At 46.2% G+C, this 19,160-nt stretch overlaps 1 protein-coding gene across 1 annotated transcript in view; it reads left to right on the plus strand.

Annotated features, from left to right (window-relative positions):
* The window catches only part of LOC310784494 (bile salt-activated lipase-like), a gene marked incomplete at both ends in the record, with an annotated part of 61,891 nt that overhangs the window by 21,824 nt on the left and 20,907 nt on the right, over positions 1-19,160 (plus strand). The window contains 2 exons of the mRNA XM_083645480.1: positions 12,562-12,765; positions 16,478-16,675. Of these exons, the coding sequence (XP_083501606.1) occupies positions 12,562-12,765; positions 16,478-16,675 (402 nt within the window). The remainder of the gene's footprint in view (positions 1-12,561; positions 12,766-16,477; positions 16,676-19,160) is intronic.

Genomic DNA, 19,160 nt, shown 5'->3' on the forward strand with positions numbered 1-19,160 from the left:
AACATAAAACAAAGCATGTCATGTTACATGGTATGGTCACACACTTGATTGTCTCTCAACCATGATTTTAAGTTGACTTTAAAGGAGCGGTAAATGTCACAGTGTCTAACCTGTAGTGGGAGACTGTTCCATGTGTGAGCTGCTCTCACTGAAAAGGCTGCCTGTCCGAAGGCAGACCTCCTCAAAGGAATTAAACAATCGCCTCTTGTCACAGACCTGGTGCGTCTGTCATCCATTGTCTTTTGCAAAAGCACTAAGGGGGGGAGGGTTACTCATGTTTGTGAAGATTATCATGCTGAACCCAAATTTGCATTTCATAAACCTTTGTTAACCACAGACCTTATTTTATGCATTTAAGTGAAATTCCCATTCTAAAACCACATAGACTTTTCCACTGACGAGCCAAAATGGCGGCGATTTCTGGATAAGCCTACAAAAAGACGTCATCACTGCAGTACTCTATAGACTCAGGACCTGCTGCTAGTCTCCTCAAGGGGCGTGGCAGTGGCAAAACCCATGTGACAGAGATAAATGAAGTGACTTGAAGTTGGACAATCTCTGATGCTAATGTAAACAATGACACATTTGATCATACTAGGCATCTCGTGCGCGTAGCTCGGCTGCTGCGATGTCACTGATGACCTCATCAGTGATGTCACAATGCAAGTGACAATTGCTCAAGTGACATCACTGATGGCATCACTTAGGACATCAGTGATTTATGACTGATGACATCATCAGTGGGGAAAAATTATAACAGAGAACATTGCCCACATGCTCCCTTTTATAGGCTCGGCTGCTGCGTGGCCTCGCCTACTCTATTGGCGTGTTGCTTACAAAATGTTATTGCCCTTAAGTTTACATGGCACGGGTATGTGTGTGTGTGTGTGTGTGTGTGCCCCTTAAGTTTACATCCATTAGTCTTATGACATCACTGATGACATCATCAGTCTTATGACATCACTGATGACATCATCAGTGATGTCACAATGCACATTGCTCAAGTGACATCACTGATGGCATCAACAGAGAGAACAGAGAAACATTGCCCACATGCTCCCATGTATATACTGATGATAGGATGTGTTGTGCTCGCAGGAGCTGGTTTGGTTATGAAATATGATTATTAATAATTATGAATTATTAATATTCATAAATGTATTAGATTTGACAGAAAATATTGTATTCTCTGTAAGATTCGGGGCACCACTGTAGTTAAGGCTACAGACCTGTCTAAAAGTCAAGTTATGACTAGTTTAGACACCAAACCAAATTGTCATATCAGTCTCATAATGATATAATGTACATTGTACACTTAATTGAAGGTCAAAGTTCCTAAGCTTCTGTCACAGATTTCCACAGATAAAATACCTCATGAATAACAACCAAGATTCATATAATTATATAATAAAAAGATTTAATCAATCACCGTATCAATGGCCAATAACACAATGATTAGAATATCGGTTCATCACATCTACTTTACAACTAATAATCTATCACATCTATAGCTAACACCTAATATGAATAACATAGTATGAGTTGTGTGTGTGTGTGTGTGTGTGTGTGTGTGCGTGTGTGTGGGTCAGGGGAAGAGAAGGAGAGAGAGAGGGAGGAGTGGCTCGTTCTGGCTGTCTCTGTGATGTAATCACAGGATTGGCTGAGAGGCGGGCTGATCGTGTGTAGTTTATTGAAGTTTATTGTTTATTGAAGTTTATTGAAAATTTCTGGTACAGGACTATAGTCCTCTACACCAGACTCACACTCAGTACAAAAATAAAAAGAAGTCACGTTGTAATATACATTTAAAAAACAATACAACACAACAACATATAACATACATTAAAACAAAGTACCAGAGCCAAATACGTGGTCTCATAATAGAATCAACAGCCTGCCCTATAGTTATACAAGAAATCCTTTGTTAACCAATGTTTATCTAATCTGTTTTTGAACGTGTTAACTGAAGGGGCCTGCACCACCTCGTCTGGAAGTTCATTCCATTCTCTTACAGCACGAACTGTAAAAAAGTTTTTCCTCCTTTCAGAGCGACAGTTTGTTGGAAATAGCTTCAGGGAATTCCCTCTTAACACATATTTATTGTTCCAAAAATGGATAATAGGCTCGGCTGTGAAATCATATATTTTATGAACAAGTTTGTATACCTCGATCATGTCGCCTCTATGTCTCCTGTATACTAGAGTTGGTAATTGTAAGTATCTTAACCTCTCTTCGTATGATTTCTCATCCAGCCCTGGAATCAATTTGGTTGCTCTTCGCTGTACCTTCTCGATTTTTTCTATGTATTTCACTTTATAAGGAGACCACACAGAACTTGCATATTCCAGCTGAGATCTCACCAAAGATTTATACAGGGGTAAAAATAAATCCTTACTTAAATGCAAAAAGGTTCTTTTAATGATCGCCAACATAGAGTTAGCTTTTTTTATTTTCTCCAATATATGTGTTTGAAATTCAAGTGAGCTGTCAACTACAACTCCTATATCCCTCTCCTCCTCCACTTGTTGGATCCCCAGATCCCCAACAGTGTAGTTTGAAACCTCTGCACTTGATTTCCCAATATGTAACTGTTTGCATTTGTCTGGATTCAATTTTAGTAACCAGGTGTCACACCATTTACTCATGCTGTGTAGATCTGCTTGAAGATGGTCTATATCTGAGTCCCCAGCTATGATTCGGAATATTTTCGTATCGTCAGCAAAGAGGTATACATCAGATTGTATCACACATGGTAAATCATTTATATAAACAACAAAAAGCACAGGGCCCAGCACTGATCCTTGAGGGACTCCTGACGTCACTGGTTTCCAATCTGAAGTGGCCCCATTGACCATCACCTGCTGTTTCCTATTACGTAAAAAGTCCTGTATCCAGTCAATGACTCTATCATCTATGCAGTAAGACTTGAGTTTTGATATTAATCTTTTATGAGGGACCTTATCAAAGGCTTTTTGGAAGTCCATATATATGCAGTCTACTGGCTGGCCTCTGTCCAAGGCTGCCGACCACTTATCGAGGACAGTAAGAAGTTGAAGTGTCGTTGATCTTCCGGATAAAAATCCATACTGCTTGTTACTAAAAAGTCCATTGGACTTCATATGATCGACAATATATGTCCTAATTAATTTTTCCATCGTTTTACATACTACAGATGTCAGACTAACTGGTCTGTAGTTTCCTGCTAATGCCTTGTTTCCTTTTTTGAAAATTGCACTAATTTGTGCCACTTTCCAGTCACACGGCAAAGTTGATTCATCCAAAGATTTGTTAAATAATTCAGATAACGGCTCTGCAATCACACAAGCCAATTCCTTCAAGATCCTAGGGTGAATTGCATCCGGACCTGGAGATTTATAAATGTTAGTATTCTGTAGAAGCTTTTTCGTGTCTTCAATAGTAATTGTAAAAGATTCTGTTGTTTGAACTTCCAATCTGGGCAACTCGGGTACAAGCCCTCCTGGTTCGTTCACAAATACACTGCTAAAAAAATCTGACAGTATTTCCGCCTTTTCAGAGTCACTATCTGTTTTAGGGGACTTTATGTCTTCCTGATTGGTGTATAAGTCTCCTACTGATGTTTTTATTCTTGTCCTCCTATTAATGTAGTTCCAAATGACCTTTGGTTTTAGTTTAGATTGTCTTACTAGGTCCAATTCATATTTCCTTCTTAAATACCTAGTTCTCATTCTCACAACATTTCTAACTCGTCGATATTCCTTCCTTATTTTTTGTGATATCATCTAAGGCAAAGTTATGTTTTCTAATTTGAGACCTACTAATACTGTTTGGTACATACTTTTCTTCAATTTCCCCCAACTTAGACTTTATTAGTCTCCATTTGATGTCAACACCGTGATTGGAAAGGTAATGAGCCCAGTCAAAGCATTCCAGCTCTCTGCGTGCTCCTTCAAAGTTCCCCTTATTATAATTCTTTCTTACCGATCCATTCCTCAGTGTTTTTGTATAACAAATTGCCTTAAACAACAAAATACAATGGTCACTTTTACCTAAAGGGCCTAAATACTGAATATCATCAATCATATTGTCCACATTTGTTAGTATAAGATCCAGCACGTGTGGTACGTCACCACCTCTCCACCTTGTTGGTTCCAGCACATGCTGAAAAAGCAGTGAGTTTTGTATACAGTCCAAAAATCGATTGTCCAGTGATGTTTGGCTATCCCCCTCTGCGTCAGTTATATTCCAGTCAATATTTGGCAAATTAAAATCTCCCATAATTAGCTTATGCACATACTTTTTAATTGACACCTCTTTCATTAGGGCCACAAGGTTGTCATTGTTAGTCTCTGTTCCACTAGGAGACCTGTAGATTAAACCCACCATCAAATACTCTTGATTATTACATTTAATCTCCACAAAGATACTCTCATGAAACTCAGACAATATTGTAACATCTTTAACTTCTAGTGATTTATGGATGTAAAGCAATAAGCCTCTCCCTATGTCGTTGTCAATATTCCTTGAAAATATATTGTAACAATCTATATCATCCAAGTTAAATTCTGTTGGACTCATATTATGTTTCCGCTTTTTGGATTTAACTTCAGTGATTCCTATAATATGAATACGTGGGAGTAATTTCAAACGGGCGGTGAGTTCGTGCATTTTGTTATGAAGTTGGTCTGCATTAGTATACAGACACAAAATACTTTCTAGAGGCGGAGACTTGCTGACATATTGTCGCTTATGGTGGACAGGTCTGTGATCAAGTCACTGAGTCGTGGGGATTCTCACCACTCGTCTTGCCCAGGGGGGGCCACGGACTTTATAGGTGAAATCCCCCTCTGATTTCCGCTGCTTCTCCTTCGCCTCTTCATACAGCTCCCTCTCTTTCTCTCTCTCAGTCTTCGTAAGATCATTTGCGATTCTTACTTTTGCGAACCTGTCCGTTTGATGTAGTGCGGAGATCTTCCTGAACAAGTTTGTCTTTAGCTCCATGTAGACCGCCTCCTTTTCAAAATGGCGGTTTTGCCAAAATTGAGGAAGGATTGACCTGGTCAGACAGAGGTGGCTGGGGGGCGGTCTGGAACCGCCTCCTTTCCAAAATGGCGGTTCTGCCGAATTTAGGAAGGGACTGTTTAGCCTGGATCACTCTGTGTGAGTGACTAATCAAACTCTCTAATTCAGCTTAACTGTATTTTTGCGGGTGGAGATTCTGAACACCTCCAGACCGTCCCAAGCTTAGCCCTTCCGGTTGAACGGGCTCAGCTGGGAAGCCGAGAGAGTGGGAGAGAGTGAGAGGGAGCGAAAGAGAGGAGAGTGGCCCGCTGATGGCCGCTAAGTTCTTCCGAACTTGGCGCTCACCAGCTCTGCCTACGACACCTTCAGGCGTCTATATCATTCAACAGTGTGCGAAACATTGTACATCAACATACATGGTAATGCATTTTAACCCCTAACTCTGCCCAGACCATTAAACCATGAATTCTCACGCGGATCTACTCGGTTAAGTGAATCGTTCCGTTGTTGGCACGGCTGTCCTGTGCGCTGTGGGTTTGGCTGCGGTGAGGAGGAGGTTCGAGGTTGGCTGAGTCGATGTCGGGGCCGGCGTGCGTTCTCTCGGTCGGTTGCAGAGCAGTGGTTGGCTGCGATCTGTGGCTGGCACCACGGTGTGTCTTTTGCGTCCTTCGTCTGCTGTGCTCTGTGACTGGGGCCACGGTGTGTCTTTTCTGCAGCCGTTGGTTTGCCCTGCTGCGGTGTGGCGTTCTTCTCCTGGGAGGGTCGTCGGTCAGGCAGTCTTGCCTGGAAGCTTGGTCAACAGCTGGCGTTGTGCCCGGCTATGGCACGTCTGGAAGCGCAAGGGGGCTTTTCCCTGCGACTTATAACACTAAAACGACTTAAATTAACTGAGATTAAGTAGAACTATCTCAGTTACGCATGCTATTTCTCGTGGGACTTACGGCTGGCCTTTCAGCCGATTTCTGGTGCTGCTGTGGGCTCGGAGTCCTCTGGGCCCTGGTCAGGCCTTTGTTGCAGGGGGTGCAGCGAGCGGGGGAGGGGAGCTGGCTTCCTGGCTCCTCCAGACCCTTCCGCTGCGTGCGAAAGCTTACTTTAGACTCCCGTCAAGACTGTTTTCCAACAGTTTTGTAGGAGATCACATATTAAAATGAGCATGCATGGTGGGCCAATCACAACGTTCGGTGAGTTGGGCTGTGCCCTCTCTGTAAGGTGAGGCAAGGGAAAAGGGGGTTTTATGGCTTGATTACCCTTAGAGATAAAACAATGGCCGGAACTCTTTGAGGCTCGGCCTCCAGCTGTGCTGGTATCTGTAGGGTGTGACCCAGCCATTTGGTTCTCTCTCCAGCAGGAATGTCAAGACAAAGAAGAGAGCCTGTTAAATCATGATATGTTCATTCATATTTCTCATGATACAGTACAGTCCATAATGTGTCGATCACAACATCCCCCCTCCTCGTCTGTGGACTGCTGTCGACCTGCGGTCCGCAGGCGAGGATGAAGGGCTGTACAGTCAGTTTGTGGTAACTTTCGGTCACCATGTCCATCTGTTCTGTGGGATCAAAGTGTCATACTCTGTATAGGCAATTATAGTTCATCATCAGTTCAGGTTTGGTTCTGGGCAGACTTGGCTTCTGGGCAGATTCCTAACCATACCTAGACTCATTACCATATAGATAATACAACCTTAAGGTCACATACACAACATAATTTCAAAATCAACAGGGTGAACAGGGAAGGGCAGGAGGAGAGAAGGAGAGAGAGAGAGGGTGACAGGGTGTGATTTTGAATGTGTGCTGCGTTCCAGCAGTGTTTGTGCATGAGTCTATGTGTCTATATGTAACTATGTGCCAAGCTTTGTCCTATTTGTCTGTGGAGGGCCTCTGGTGGTTTGAATGCTCACCCTGCCCGTCAGGCGTCTGGCGCCCGTTCGGATGTCTAATTGGGCGGAGCGCCTAGGGCGCTGAGGAGGCTCACACCCTGCGGTGCGACCGTGATGTCTCGGTGGGCAGCAACTACCGCCCTTGGCTCTGTCTGGCAGAACCGGGTGGTCTGGCCTGCGTTGTGAGCGTGTGCGTGGTACCGTCTCTGGGTCCGCACACACGCGGTGGGTGGGTTGAAACTGGCCATTTCTGCTTTTTGCTTCGGTTTCCACCTCCCACGCTATTGAGGCGGTTTTGAGGACCGTGCGCATGCTTCGGTCATACCAACGTGCGTCTAGGGCTACGGATGGGCGCACCGAGTCATGCAGACCATCTAGGTAAAGTTCCTTGAGACGTGGCACGTCTCCTTGATCCGGGCCATTTCTACCTTGATTATAAATTCTCTTCAACCGTCTGAAGTAATCTCTAGGATGTTCCTGGTAGTTCTGTTCGACGTGTAAGGCCGCGTTCCTCCCCGCCGCTGGCGACTGAGTAGAGATATACTCTTCGTTCAAGGCTTCGCAAAGCTTGTCAAAGTCATCTCTGATATGGGAAGGTTGCGTTTGGATAAACGCACGCACATGCTTTGAGCTCGTGCTCCATATTAGTTGCGCTTTCTCTCGCGGCGAGGCGTGTGGCAGAGCCTGCGAACCATGTTCGACTTCGTTGAGATAATCGGTCAAGTGTACCTCGTGGCTTGCTGGGTCGAACAAGTCAATGTCGTTTGCGATTGACTCCAGTAAGTGATAGCGTGACTCTGCTTCTCGGAGAGAGAGTTCTGAATCACTCTGTTCTGGCAATGGAGCCTGCAAGAAGGAGTGGCCGTTCGCACGATCGGGCACCAAAGAGCGACTAATGTCATCATGACGGGGGTCCCCCCTTTTGGGGGGATGGGTGGAAGAGCTGATTTCCTGTTTCCTCGGTGGACAGGAGCTAGAAAGTGAGTGAGGCTGGATAGCCTCTTGTGAAAAAGACCTAGCAGGATCTGACTCATCAGCGCACCCGTTGGTGGCCTGAGCAAATGACGGTTTATAATGCACAGGGCGGTAGTGGATCGACTCGCCACGGGCGTGATAAATGGGAAGCCGGTAAGACACACGTTCCTCCCTGCAGGGGGTTGCAGTGTGGATCGTTTTGTCATAACCGGAAGTGGCGCTGTCAAGTCGTTTGACTGTCAGCGGTTTGTGCTCTGAGGTGGAAGTCAGAGCTGGATGAAAGCGTGAATAACGTCTGAGTCTATACGTAGGTTGCTCGGATGAATGACTGACTGGTATGTCAGAAGCATGAAAGTCGAGCTCTGAATCGGATGACGACTGCTGGGCTGAATAGCCTGAATCAGTTTGCTCGTTGTGAGAGCGGTCTCCCCCCTTTCGCGGTGTGGTGTCGCGATGCCTAGCGGCGCGGCTGCTTGCCAGCGCGGGCGCTATGTGGTGTGTGGGGGTCTGATTCAAGTCGAGGGTTGGTCTAGCCCTAGGAGGCGTGTCAGCCTCCGGTGCCGGCGGGGCTATGGCCCTTACGGCCTTCTGGTGCTCTTGCTGCTTGGCCGTTCTCGGGTTTAGCCATGCGATCACCGCTCGGGTGGTTGGTGGAGCAGTGCGACCAGAGAGGGGGACCGTTCTGGGTCCGAGGGCCGCCGTGGATCCCGTCTGCATGCTCTTTTGGCTCTGTTGCAGCCAGGAAACTTCTGTTCGCAGTCGGGCTAATTCTGTTTGCAGACCTGGGCTTGTCGACGCAGGTCCAGATTGGCCCACAGCGTAGCTTGACAGCTGTTGCGCAGTCTGCCTATCTGCGTCTGGTAGACAGTGGTCTGCCGCTGATGCGCAGCGTCCTGCACATGGAATCTGCGATTTTGCAGAAAGAAAATAATTCCCAATGGAATTATTAGGACCGCTAGTGTTAGCAGTACAATGCCAAGTTCATCTGCTCCTCTGGTCGGAGGGCAGGTGAGATAGGCGACTACAGTTTGCAAGTCTGTGGCGGCCATCTTAAGGAAAGCTTCAGCGCTGACCATCTTGTGGCAGCGCGGACTCATCATGATGAGTCAAGCAGCTGTTTTACTGCTGTCAATTTTAAGCAAAAGGTGTGTGCACTCACCGTGTTGCTATGGCATCAATGCCGTCAATGCCCACATATTCTAATTAAAGAATGGCCCAAATGTGACAGTGTCTCTGTGAGGTAGCTGTCAATTTCATGCAGTTAGTTTGACAACTGTCAGCTGTCACTGCTCATGTCAGCTGTCAGTGTCATCAGGTGCAGGTGTCTGCCTGTCTTTCGCATGCAAATTCACTGTGACTGGTGGTCACAGGGCTTTGTTTACACTTTGTCTCTGGCTCTGTGATGAGACCAGGGTGAATGTTTTGGATGCTAATGTCGGGGGGGGGGGGGGCAGCCTGACCTCCCCCCACCCTTTGCCGGTGTGGCGTTCAAATTAGCATCAAAGGTTCCACTTTAAAATGCGCAGCGCTGTCTATTTACACTCTGTTAAAGTCACTCTCTGATAGATGGAACATTTCTATCTCTCATAATTTAGGTTGAAGGCACAGTGGGAAACAGTTTAACTGTGGTTTCTAACATAAAAATGGAATCAAGGATTTTAAACTGAGCTGTTGTCTTTGGGACTGTTTTGCTCAGAAATATTCAATACAAATCCTAACTTGTGTTAAGATTATGGGAAGATTCTATATTTTATGATTAGAGTTCCTTCAGTGTCTTCTGACGCATGTGATTTGCTTGTCAAAGCGCTATAGAAAACCTGATTTTGGAAAATTTTGAAAAATTTTGATTTTTCAAAAATTTGTGAATTTTAATTATTCATGCATATCATATCTGTGGAAATACTGATATTAGAATCCTCAAACAGGGCGTCATTTATGTTGTGCTCGCAGGAGCTGGTTTGGTTATGAAATATGATTATTAATAATTATGAATTATTAATAATCATAAATGTATTAGATTTGACAGAAAATATTGTATTCTCTGTAAGATTCGGGGCACCACTGTAGTTAAGGCTACAGACCTGTCTAAAAGTCAGTTATGACTAGTTTAGACACCAAACCAAATTGTCATATCAGTCTCATAATGATATAATGTACATTGTACAGTTAATTGAAGGTCAAAGTTCGTAAGCTTCTGTCACAGATTTCCACAGATAAAATACCTCATGAATAACACCAAGATTCATAGAATTATGTAATAAAAAGATTTAATAAATCACAATATCAATTGACATTAACATAATGATTAAAATATCAGTTCATCACATTTACTTTTACGACTAATACTCTACCACATCTATAGCTAATACCTAATGTGAATAAACATTATCAAGTGTGTGTGTGTGTGTGTGTGTGTGTGTGTGTGTGTGTGTGTGTGTGTGTGTGTGCGCTTTAGGGGAAGAGAAGGAGAGAGAGAGGGAGGAGTGGCTCGTTCTGGCTGTCTCTGTGATGTAATCACAGGATTGGCTGAGAGGCGGGCTGATCGTGTGTAGACCACCTCTTTTTCAAAATGGCGGTCTTGCCAAAATTGTGGAAGGAGAGACAGAGAGAGAACAAGGGAGAGAGAGAACACGCTGGTGGCATCAAATTCTCACAGATTGCTAACAGTCACATACATGATAACCGTAATCAACATACATGATAATGCATTTTAACCCTAACTGCCCAGAACCGGTAAACCATGAATGACTCTTACATGGGTTCACTCTGCTAAGTGAATCGTTCCGTTGTTGGCACGGCTGTCCTGTGCGCTTGGCTGCGGTGAGGAGGAGGTTCGAGGTTTGGCTGAGTTGACGTCGGGGCCGACGTGCGTTCTGGCCTGGGCAAGCATGCAGCGGACGTCTGATGGGGGTTGACGCTGCTGGGGGTTGACGTGCAGTCTCTCTGCTCGTTGAGTCGAGGGTCGTGCTGTGCTCTGTGGTCCTTCTTCTTGTTCCCCGGCACGTGCAGTGCGCTGGGAGGGTTGTTTCGTCTGGAAGCTTGGTCTACAGCTGGCCGTTGTGCCGGGCTGTGGCAAGTCTGGAAGCTTGGTCTACAGCTGGGCGTTGTGCCAGGCTGTGGCAAGTCTGGAAGCGTAAGGTTTTTTTTCCCTGCGACTTATAACGCTAAACCGACTTAAATTAAACTGAGATTAAGTAGAACTATCTCAGTTACGCATGCTATGTCTGGTGGGAATTACGGCCTTTCCTTGTAGGCGATCCCTGGGCCTGCTGTGGGTTCGGAGTCCTCTGGTGGCTGTCCTGAGGCCTGGTTAGGCCTTTGTTGCAGGGGGTGCAGCGAGCGGGGGAGGGGAGCTGGCTTCCTGGCTCCTCCAGACCCTTCCGCTGCGTGCGAAAGCTTACTTTAGACTCTCTTTTAGGACTGTCTTCCAACAGTTTTGTAGGAGATCACATATTAAAATGAGCATGCATGGTGGGCCAATCACAACGTTCGGTGAGTTGGGCTGTGCCCTCTCTGTAAGGTGAGGCAAGGGAAAAGGGGGTTTTATGGCTTGATTTCCCTTAGAGATAAAACAATGGCCGGAACGCTTTGAGGCTCGGCCTCCAGCTGTGCTGGTATCTGTAGGGTGTGACCCAGCCATTTGGTTCTCTCTCCAGCAGGAATGTCAAGACAAAGAAGAGAGCCTGTTAAATCATGATATGTTCATTCATATTTCTCATGATACAGTACAGTCCATAATGTGTCGATCACAACAGATGACTCTAGTTCATTTGCATTTCACCTCAGACAACACAGGATGCTGCTATGTCACTGGTTGACTGTACAGTACAGTAGTAAAGATTTTGAACGTTTTGATGAATCAAACCAACCACAATCCAGAAACACAACAGCATTATGCTGTGAGCCTGTTAGAATTCAAAATCTTTACTACCAACACTTAAAGGAACAGTGCCGATTTTCAACCAGCTTTGTATCATTAGAACATCAGTAGTATATCAGAAAACTGTAAACAGTTTTGAAGTCATTCATTTAGTTTGACAGTTATTGAGTTGATTTGAGTAAAGATGTGGACCAGTGATGTAATTTGTGCATGAATGACATGCACAGACACAAAGTGCTCTGTTTCATAAAGTTGTGTTAACCACAGACCTTATTTCATTCATTTAACAAAGAATCCTCATACAAAAATCCCACTTTTACACGTAAGGACCAGGAAGTACAGGGACTCCTGGGTAAGCCCTTGTTCACACAAGACGCCCAACGTAAGTAGAACTGAAGCTTGAAGCAGGCACAAGCTGAACGGACACCTAACCGTTCACACAAGAAGCCTTCTCTTTTCCTCTCAGCGCCTCCTCGGCGTGCAATGAACCCACCCACAACTCCCATTGACTTCATGCCTGGCTTGACGCTTCACGCATGGAAAATAGGCGTGAATCCTGAACGATCGCTTGAGCAAGGTTTGAGCGTGGCTTCGGGGAGGCTTCAGCGTGACATGCGCGTGGGTGATGTGAACAGCCTCACCTGTTAAATTAAACTTGTGGGTTCAGCGTAGGTAGCGCTTTGAGCGTTGCTTCGGCGTCCTGTGTGAACGGGGGCTTAGCCTACAAAAATATGTCATCCCTGTGGTACTCTATCAGCAGCGGAGGCTGACTGACTTAGGACACAGTTACGTTACCCGCTGACCCCCTGCCCCTCTCGCCCATCAGGGAGGATGTGAGGTGGCTGCTGGCCGGGCTGACCCGGGAGAAGGGCGTGGCGGCGGTGGACTCTGCCGTCAGCTTTTACTCCGCTCCCTGGGGTTTGTTTCCGACCCCGGAGACCGTGAAGAAGACGGTGAGCGACATCGAGACGGACTTCCTGTTCCTGGTCCCCACGCAGCTCGCCCTCCAACTCCACGCCAACCACTCCAGGTCCGCCCACGTTGGTCCGATGAGCTATTATAGTTTTGTCTTTTTCATTATTTCGTTTTACATTTTTTGTTTTCAAATTAGTTTATTTCAATTAGTTTCCAGAGGGTTTCTTGTCTCACTTCAGTTTTTATGGTTTCAAAATGTTTAGTTTTACTTTAGTTTTTATTAGTTTGAGTATTAGTTTTAGTTGTTTTTTTTCTTATAATATGGGAGGTATAGAGAGCCAAAGTGAAACGTTACTTCCTGCTTTCTCCCTGTACCAGTGCTGGAAAAAATATGAATGGCGGTGGACGGAGAATAACGTTACTTTTTTGATCCCGTTTGAATTGTGCCACGGCGTGCCAACGTTAATTTTGTCAGTTGAAAACATAACTTTGCATGTAAAGAAAGTCGCAGTTTGTCGTCAAACTGAAACGTAGGGGTTAGTTTCGGATAAAAACTACATAGCTTGTGGAAGCTCGTGGCATGTCGCCGTCTTCAGCTTTGCCGGTAGAGAAAGTGATGTCACTTAGGCGACAGTGTATGTAGTCTTTCTGATTTATAACTTATAGTGTCGCCAAATTATATTATTATTATTATTATTTGGCGACAAACTGTGACTTTCTTGACATGCAAAGTTATGTTGTAAATTGACAAAATTAACGTTGGCACCCCGTGGCACATTTCAAACAGGATAAAAGAAGTACCGTTATTCTCCTTTCACCGCCATTCATTTTTTTTCAGCGCTTGGTAGCCTACAGGGAGAAAAGCAGGAAGTGACGTTCACTTTGTCTCTCTATTTGTCAGGGGCAAGATTTAAAGGATAAGTTCACTGAAAACTTTAAATTAATTAATTATCTACTCACCCCCATGCTGATGGAAGGTCAGGTGAAGTTTTTTAGTCCATTTGTGGAGTTTTCTGGGGAAACAGCATTACAGCGTTCTTCCAAACAATTGAAGTGAATGGTGACCAACTTTCAAACGTTAAACCGACACCATGCACCTGTTAGGGTCAGGCAAAGCACAAGTTATGCCGTGGGGCTCCACAGGTTTGGGTTTAGACATTGGGTAGGTCTTAGGGTTAGGCATGGGGGGGGGTTAGGGTCCTGGATATGGTGGGGGGCTTAGGGTTGTTAGGGTCTCGGGGAAACCCTTCCCAAGTCTTAGGCTTCTAAAACCCTAACCCAAAACTAGGGAGAGAGATGGGGCTCTATCTTCCGACAGGCGCTATCCCCTAATAGCGATTTGTGCACTGTTTGCGCGTGCCTTAAGGCACGGAAGATAGCATTCCGCCTTGCTTTTGCTCCCCCGCCAATCAGCAAAAAAAAGCATCCCCACCTCACGGGAACATACTTGTAATCATTTATACAGAAATGTAACTGTTTAAAAGTGATATAATTGTCTGGTATACGTGACCTCCCTGATTTCTAAGTTAAAACAGCCCCGAAATATGTTGGGGATGCAATTCTCGGCCGGGATGCGGAAAGGTTCACGGCATGTGTCGCAAGCGCAAATTAGAGCCGTGCCAAAATCATCTGCGCCCCAAAATGCCTGCGCAAACGGGATTTGGGCGGTCTTAACTACCAGAATTATTCACAGGCGTGGCCAGGCAAGGCTGGCCATTACATCAATCAAAACCAATCAGATTCCCGTCTCGCAATGCTTGTTTCCGCGAGGCTGCCTCGCCGAGGCATGCAATATGCTGTAATTCTCTCCATGCGTAATAGAGTGTACTCACTCGTGCGAGGACAGAGAGAGCTTATTGACAGATCGGCTGTGGTGCCAACGACCCTCCGGCTTATGAAGGTAAATAGCATATGTCCATTGTCCAACAAGTTTTCTCAATTCATTGCCCTCTTTGCGATGTGATAAAAGTTTCTCAGTGAGTTATAGTTGATTGCCTCACTGAATTATCTGCTAATACCCAATTTTAGCAGCATAATTTGATGTCTTGGCGTGGCAAGGCTGTGCATAATGACATATCCAAAAGGAATTCCACTTTCCACTGCGCTAATACCTCTCTGCGCTGGGAGTGCAGCCGTAATCTCCGTGCAGAGCGCCCAGCGCAGAGAGGTATTTGCGCGTAGGAGGTCCTTTTCAAAGCTCTTAGTGCAAAGTAATTGCGCGCTGCTGACGATAGCATAATGCCATCTATCACCACATTTTAGCGCTGAAATGCCCAGTACAATTATCACAGGCATGCACTTGTGTCCGCCCCCAATTTGCATTGCGCACAGCGTTAAATGAGCCAAACGCTAAATTAGCGCTTTTGGGAAGATAGAGCCCACGATCTTTTCCTCCTTGGAAGGCCAGCTCCACCTCCAGCCCTGCGTAACTTGACCTTTGCCTGAACATAACAGGTGCAGAGTGCTCTTAACGGTCCGCCAATGGCCCGTTCCATACAATGCACAAGGTGCGTTACTTCCAATGCACAAGGGTGCGTTACTTCCAATGCACAAGGTGCGTTACTTCCAATGCACAAGGGTGCGTTACTTCCAATGCACAAGGTGCGTTACTTCCAATGCACAAGGGTGCGTTACTTCCAACGCACAAGGTGCGTTACTTCCAATGCACAAGGGTGCGTTACTTCCAATGCACAAGGTGCGTTACTTCCAATGCACAAGGTGCGTTACTTCCAATGCACAAGGTGCGTTACTTCCAATGCACAAGGTGCGTTACTTCCAATGCACAAGGTGCGTTACTTCCAATGCACAAGGGTGCGTTACTTCCAATGCACAAGGGTGCGTCAAAGTGGGGATATAGGACGAGTTGGGAGTGAGAACAGGCTGGAGCTGAAAGTCCCATTTTTACTTTCACTGTTCAACATGTCTGCTGTGTTTGTCCCTCAGTAGAGCCCGTACCTCCTACCTGTTCAACATGTCTGCTGTGTTTGTCCCTCAGTGGAGCCCGTACCTCCTACCTGTTCAACATGTCTGCTGTGTTTGTCCCTCAGTGGAGCCCGTACCTCCTACCTGTTCAACATGTCTGCTGTGTTTGTCCCTCAGTGGAGCCTGTACCTCCTACCTGTTCAACATGTCTGCTCTGTTTGTCCCTCAGTGGAGCTCGTACCTCCTACCTGTTCAACATGTCTGCTGTGTTTGTCCCTCAGTGGAGCCCGTACCTCCTACCTGTTCAACATGTCTGCTGTGTTTGTCCCTCAGTGGAGCCCGTACCTCCTACCTGTTCAACATGTCTGCTGTGTTTGTCCCTCAGTGGAGCCCGTACCTCCTACCTGTTCAACATGTCTGCTCTGTTTGTCCCTCAGTGGAGCTCGTACCTCCTACCTGTTCAACATGTCTGCTCTGTTTGTCCCTCAGTGGAGCTCGTACCTCCTACCTGTTCAACATGTCTGCTCTGTTTGTCCCTCAGTGGAGCTCGTACCTCCTACCTGTTCAACATGTCTGCTGTGTTTGTCCCTCAGTGGAGCCCGTACCTCCTACCTGTTCAACATGTCTGCTCTGTTTGTCCCTCAGTGGAGCCTGTACCTCCTACCTGTTCAACATGTCTGCTCTGTTTGTCCCTCAGTGGAGCCCGTACCTCCTACCTGTTCAACATGTCTGCTCTGTTTGTCTCTCAGTGGAGCCTGTACCTCCTACCTGTTCAACTTGTCTGCTCTGTTTGTCCCTCAGTGGAGCCTGTACCTCCTACCTGTTCAACATGTCTGCTGTGTTTGTCCCTCAGTGGAGCCTGTACCTCCTACCTGTTCAACATGTCTGCTCTGTTTGTCCCTCAGTGGAGCCCGTACCTACTCCTACCTCTTCAACATGAAGACGCGGATCCCGGGGCTGCCGGCCTGGGTGGAGGCGATGCACGCCGAGGATGTGCAGTACCTGTTCGGGAAGCCCTTCTCCACGCCGCTCGTATACTTCCCACGCCACCGCGACCTGGCCGGTCACATGATCGCCTACTGGTCCAACTTCGCCCAGACCGGGTAAACACACACACACACACACACACACACACACACACACACACACACACACACACACACACTTGCTTATGGTTGTTCTCTCGAATCAGATGACAACGTCCACTTACGTCCTTTAACGATGGGTTAATGATGGCTGAAGAGGCCAATCCTGGAACCACATATTGCAGGTGGGGCATGTGTAAGTTGTAGTGGTGCTGGTAGTACTGGCAGTCATGGGTGTGTTCCTCCTGAGTCTCTGTTGCTGTCTTCTGGCAGTCCTCTCCTCCTCCTGCCTGTGAGTTCCGTCAAGGCAGCGCTGCCGCCAGGAGTCGCGGTCAGCAGCAGCAACCTCCAGGTCTGATGTTGCGTTTCCTCAGTGAAGTCTTCAGCTTCTTCTTCTGCCAGGCGCCGGCCTGGTGGAAGCGGATGTTTAGATGTTGAAGAGTACAGGTGCCAGCACACACTGTTGTCTTAGGCTACATTCAGGTGAACCGTCCATGGAAGGGGTGGGTGGAGTCCTTGGTAATGTTTATGGCTTTGGTCAGGCAGCGTTTGTGAGCTGTGTCATGAATGGATGGAAGAGGGGTCCCAATGATCTTCTCGGCCGACCTCACCACCCTCTGCAGGGACTTCAGGTCCATGGAGTTGCAGTTTCCATACCAGAGGAGGAAACGCAGCTGGTTAACACACTGTCAATGGTGCCCCTGTAGAATGAGGTGAGGAGAGGGGAGGGGAGGTGGGCTGTCCTCATCAGGGATGAGGTGTTGTGTGAGCAGAGAGAGACAAGAGAAGAAATAAGAAGATACGAGTGAAACAGAGCAGAGCTGTGTGTGTGTGTGTGTGTGTGTGTGTGTGCGTGCGTGCGTGCGTGCGTGCGTGTGGCGTCTAGATTGGCCAGCTGCAGCGTGACGTCGTGTTGCATCCCCCCAAAAGTTGAATTGACCGCTGCATGTTTTTCACGCAGCCCCCTGCTTCACCCACTGCTGGAGCCTGACACACTACCCCCATTGACTATGAATGGAGCGCGGGGGGGGGCCAATGCAGAGCGCCGGAGTCTGTGTGAATCCAGCCTTACCCCTGTGCATACTCAGACACAGACTCTTGTCCTCCAATGGTCACATGGGTCATCATCCCATCATGGAATTGATGGAGGATGCTGACAAATTTGGCTGGGCAGCCACACTTGGCAAACACACTCGACAGGAGCTCCCTGTTAACAGTGTCAGAGGCCTTCGAGAGGTCGAAGAGGTCTTGATGGTGTTTTCGTAGCACTTTTCCTGAAGTTGCCGTGCTGGAAAGATCATGTGGATCATGCACTCCTGTTCTTCCTAAACCCACACTGTGACTCAGGTAGCATTGTCTCTGTTATGTTATTGATGAGCCTCTGTAGCATCACCTTGGCCAGGACTTTGCCAGCAACAGCAAGCAGTGATATTCCCCTACTGTTACCGCAGATGGACCTGTCATCCTTATTTTTGTAAATGTGAGGATGTTGGCATCCCTCCACTGTTGGGGTATGTTCTCATCTGCCCAGGCCTTCACAATGTCCTATTGGTTGTTCCCACACCAGGCTCAAAAGCAAAGGTGACTGAGCCTTTGAGTCTGTAGCTCCTAGGTTGTGAAACACTCTCCCTCAGGACTTGAGAGCTGCGACCTCTGTGGACATTTTTAAAAAGCAGCTAAAAACGCTTCTGTTTAGACAGGCGTTTGTCTAGCCTTTTTGAGTTGACCGCTTTTCTGTAAATCTGACTGGAATCCTCTGTTTTGTATTCTACTATTACTTCAATCAGGATAGATGAATTATATTATTTAGTTAACAATGATTTATTATCATGAGCAATGATTTACATGAGAACAATGATTATGAAAAAAACAAAGATTATGAAATGTTCAATAATTATGCAATGTTCAAAGTCTTTGGCGATTAGACTCCATCACAACGTTATCATCGAAGCTTGTCACCCCCTACCTAAGAAAAAGCAGTCAGATAAACCGACAATAATAATAAGGTTTGTGAACAGAAGGCATAAAAGATGAAAGGATCAGGGGCTGGTTGCACCAAGTGGTCTTAACTATGCCTGGTCGTAACTCCTACGTCGGTCTTAGTTAACTCATTCATGGCCAGTTTAGGACTGCCAATATTTAGCACAGGCCAAAGATTTTCATAATTGTTGGTCATCTTTCAAGACCCACAGTAAATTATCTATTAGCACCAAAGTGATTTGCAATAACTCAAAATGAAGATGTACGTCTCTGGGTTCACCAGGGAAAAAAAGTGAGCTTTTAGCATGTTCTGTACTCTACTTATAGCCATTTATATACACCCTGTTTTCACCAAAAAGGTCTCTCTGAGAAGAGAAACAGCAGAAAAGGCCATTTTTGTAAAAGACACAATCTCAGGCAGAACTCGCTCTCAATTCTTTTATTTTGAACTGTATTGACATCAGACATGTAAATATTATTCGTTATGACACAAATGACAAAAAAAAAATATATATATATATAT

Source organism: Poromitra crassiceps (genome assembly GCF_964638095.1).
Source record: "Poromitra crassiceps genome assembly, chromosome: 10".
Lineage (NCBI taxonomy): Eukaryota > Metazoa > Chordata > Actinopteri > Beryciformes > Melamphaidae > Poromitra > Poromitra crassiceps.